Source organism: Coffea arabica, chromosome 8c, assembly GCF_036785885.1.
Source record: "Coffea arabica cultivar ET-39 chromosome 8c, Coffea Arabica ET-39 HiFi, whole genome shotgun sequence".
Lineage (NCBI taxonomy): Eukaryota > Viridiplantae > Streptophyta > Magnoliopsida > Gentianales > Rubiaceae > Coffea > Coffea arabica.
Window position 1 is genome coordinate 39,166,460 of NC_092325.1, and position 3,378 is coordinate 39,169,837.

Consider the following 3,378-nt stretch of genomic DNA (forward strand, 5'->3'; position numbering starts at 1 on the left):
GCTTTAAAAGTGAAAGACGAAAAAAATTATTTAACAAAATACAAGGAATATTTTGAACGATTTTCCCCTACCAAAATGATCGAATTCTATGTTATTTTGGTATGTGTACTAGAAATTAGAAGTTTTGTGATTAATGAGGCCTCTTTAGAGGTCCACATATTATAAGAGCAGAAAATTAAAGTGATTTAGACATAAAAGTTTCTTCATGCAACTAATCACGGAACCTCTTACCTTTATGACGTATGGAAAAATAACATTATTGATTCATTTAGTAACTATCTATCAGAGATTCAGAGGTGCATTTAACACTTTCTATCTCAACTCTCAATCAAGGTAAAAGAATTATTTGCCAACGGAAATTGAGCCATACCACTTGGAACTGCTTCTGTAAACTTGAATTAGAACTCAATATAATAGATGCCTTTCATGGCTTCTAATCTTCATAAAACAGCAAAATCCTTGATGTTTAACAGCACTGGTACATCGAGTCTTTCCCATTCTCAACATGAGGGTAACATTTTCAATAATCACGATATCCACTTATTACTTGTAGAGTAGAATAATAGCAATTCCGCAAGACATATAGATCACTCAGAACTTGACGACGACCTTGACACAGTCTGGGTGTTTCAGGTACTCAAATCCTCTGTTAATTGCATCCAATGTCACTTCATGTGTAATTAACTCATCCAGTGGAATTTCCTGCACAAACCATTAAAAATTTTGCTCGGTAACACAATATGATTTGGACCATATTATATAAGAAACCATAACATAATGTGGACTGTGTAAAAAACTGTTGAGAAATGTTTCATTCTTGGAGCCTTCAATTAGCCTTTTTTTGTCACATTGCCAGAGTCCCAACTAGAAGAACATAATTGAGATCTTGAGTTATATATATATACTAGTTTTTGGGCCCTGCGCTTGCCTGTGTTGGGGGTGATGGATTTTGTTGTGTGATTGGGAGGATTTTGTTGATGGAAAGACCAAGACACCCCACGAAGTCAGCAGAATTACCATCGAAACCGGCCATGGTTGTACTGTAGCTATTCCCCCTTCCCCTTTTATATATTTAAGATATTATACACTAAGTATGAAGATTACCTTGTTTGCACATTTCTCTAGTAACAGTGGAAGATCTGACTTGGGTCTCACACCACCATAGATAGATCCTTTCAGTGTTCGACCACATATGAGTGGAATGTACTTGAAATCACCACTTGTCTCAAATCCGGCTCCAATAAGCACGGATGTTCCAAGTCCCTGATTATTTTTACATATAAAAGAAATTAGCAGAATTATAATTGATCAATTTAATTTGTAGTGTTCAGTTTATGATTATAACCTGTTACATGAATTTCTACAAACTCACAATTTTTGAGGCTTCAATAGCTTCATTGAGCAAGTCTGGCACGCCAGTGCACTCAAAACAGTAGTCCACTCCCAATCCTCCGGTAACTTCTTTAATCAGATCTGAAATTGATTTGTCAGAGCCCTTGGGATTTATGAACTCAGTCATCCCAAATGCCTCTCCCTTTTCACGTTTCATCTCATTTCTGTCTACTCCAATTATTCTAGACGCCCCTTGCATCCGAGCTCCTCCTGCCACCTGCAATTTCAAAATGCGATCACCTAAACATCTAAAACTTTAATTACCTACACGAGCAAGTTTAGATTCTTGTATATAATTAGCTGTCCATGAAAAACAGTTTTTGCACGTAGTATTGATCTAAGTCCTGTCCTATAACTAAATATCGTATATTATTCAGTGTATAAAAGATTAATTCTTTAAGATTAGAAAACGTTAGAGATTTAGCGAAATGCGCTTACGCCAAGCCCCACAGCACCAAGACCTAGTACAGCAACGGTTGAGCCCTTCTCAACGGTGATTTCTTTCCAGGCTGCACCAAAGCCTGTGGTGAACCCACAACAGAGGAAGCTAGCATGAGGAAGGGATACCCTTGGATCAACCTTGACAGCATAGGGAGCCTCAATGACTATGTATTCAGACCAGGTGGAGCAGCTGAAATGGTGGTAAATAGCCTGTCCTCTAATTGACATTCTTGAAGTACCATCCAATAAAAGGCCACTGAAACCTAAAGGATACTTGTGGCATAAATTTGTCTTTCCTGATATGCAATTGAGGCATTCTCCACATTCAGCCAAGTAGAGTGGCATCACTATATCCCCTTCTTTCAGGTTTGTAACATTTTCACCAACACTCTCCACCATGCTGCAATTTTTAGGCATGTGCAAAATGAAAATTCTTGATCATATTGATGACAGAAAAGCAATTCAAATGAAGATAAGGGAACACAATGAAGAAATTAGCCTCTAGAGATAATGTTGGGACCCCTGCCGGCTTCTTAACGTAGCAAGTCAAAAACCAAAACATAAATGAAAATTGGCATAGACTGATAGGGAACTATATTTGAATCTTTGATGAGACTTACCCAACTCCTTCATGTCCAGGAATTCGAGGGAATAAAGGCTGGGAAAGCAAACATCTTGAATCAGTAACTAAATTAAGGTTGTAAAATAATCTTGGATTATCAAAGAAAAAGTGGCAAAAGAATTGAATATGGAACACTAACAACTGGGAGGCCATGGCAACATAAGATATCAGTGTGGCACAAACTGGCAAGAAGCATCTTGACCCTAACTTCTGATGCTTTTGGTGGATCCACTTGTATTTCTTCAATTTTGGGTGGCTCCCCTGATTTCCATACCACAGCAGCTACAACAACAACAAGAAGATTGCAATGTTCATTTCAATTATAAGCATTGCACAAAAGGTTAGTCCAAAAGAAACTATTCTAGCCCCTTAGGACAATATGATCATGATTGCACAACCATGCTAATTATGATGAGTAGAAGATAAAAAAAAGAAAACTGAAAATTAATTTGCTTTGTTTGCTTGATTACCTTTGCATGTGACTACGCTTGGGGTGCTCTTGGTCATGGTGGCCGCAATAAGGTAGGAAACTGGGAATTGGTGGTTGAAGATTTGTGTTTGGCAGAATTGAAAGGGGTGTATATCTTGGCTCAGTGTTATATTGTATATGTAGCATTATCTGAAGATGCTAAATTCAGATTCATTGTTTTGTGGCTCAGAAGCGACAAGACTACTAAAATGCTCATGGGTCATGCGAGGACTCCCTACAGTTTTTTTATTGACCAAGTTGGTATTGCACTGCCCTCGTGCTCCATGGCCTCCTTTTCTTAAGATTTGATCTTTGACATTGACCATTCACCATTGGAGTTGGGGGCCATTCCTCAATTATACAGAACAGTTGCAGAAGTGCAATATCTGAAAGGCCAACTTTAAAGTGTTTAGGGATAATTTTAGAAACCTTTCCTGAGATTTTTTACAATTTC

General features: G+C 37.8%; 1 protein-coding gene across 1 annotated transcript; it reads right to left on the reverse strand.

The window, feature by feature from the left end:
* Positions 1-411: 411 nt before the first annotated feature.
* Positions 412-3,111, reverse strand: LOC113707406 (8-hydroxygeraniol oxidoreductase-like). The gene is made up of 7 exons (XM_027229717.2): positions 2,926-3,111; positions 2,595-2,737; positions 2,454-2,491; positions 1,831-2,233; positions 1,373-1,609; positions 1,105-1,263; positions 412-702 (listed from the first exon to the last, which is right to left on the reverse strand). The coding sequence occupies exons 1-7, from the start codon at positions 2,960-2,962 to the stop codon at positions 592-594; spliced, it is 1,128 nt and encodes a 375-aa protein (XP_027085518.1). The 5' UTR covers positions 2,963-3,111; the 3' UTR covers positions 412-591.
* Between the last annotated feature and the right edge of the window lie 267 nt (positions 3,112-3,378).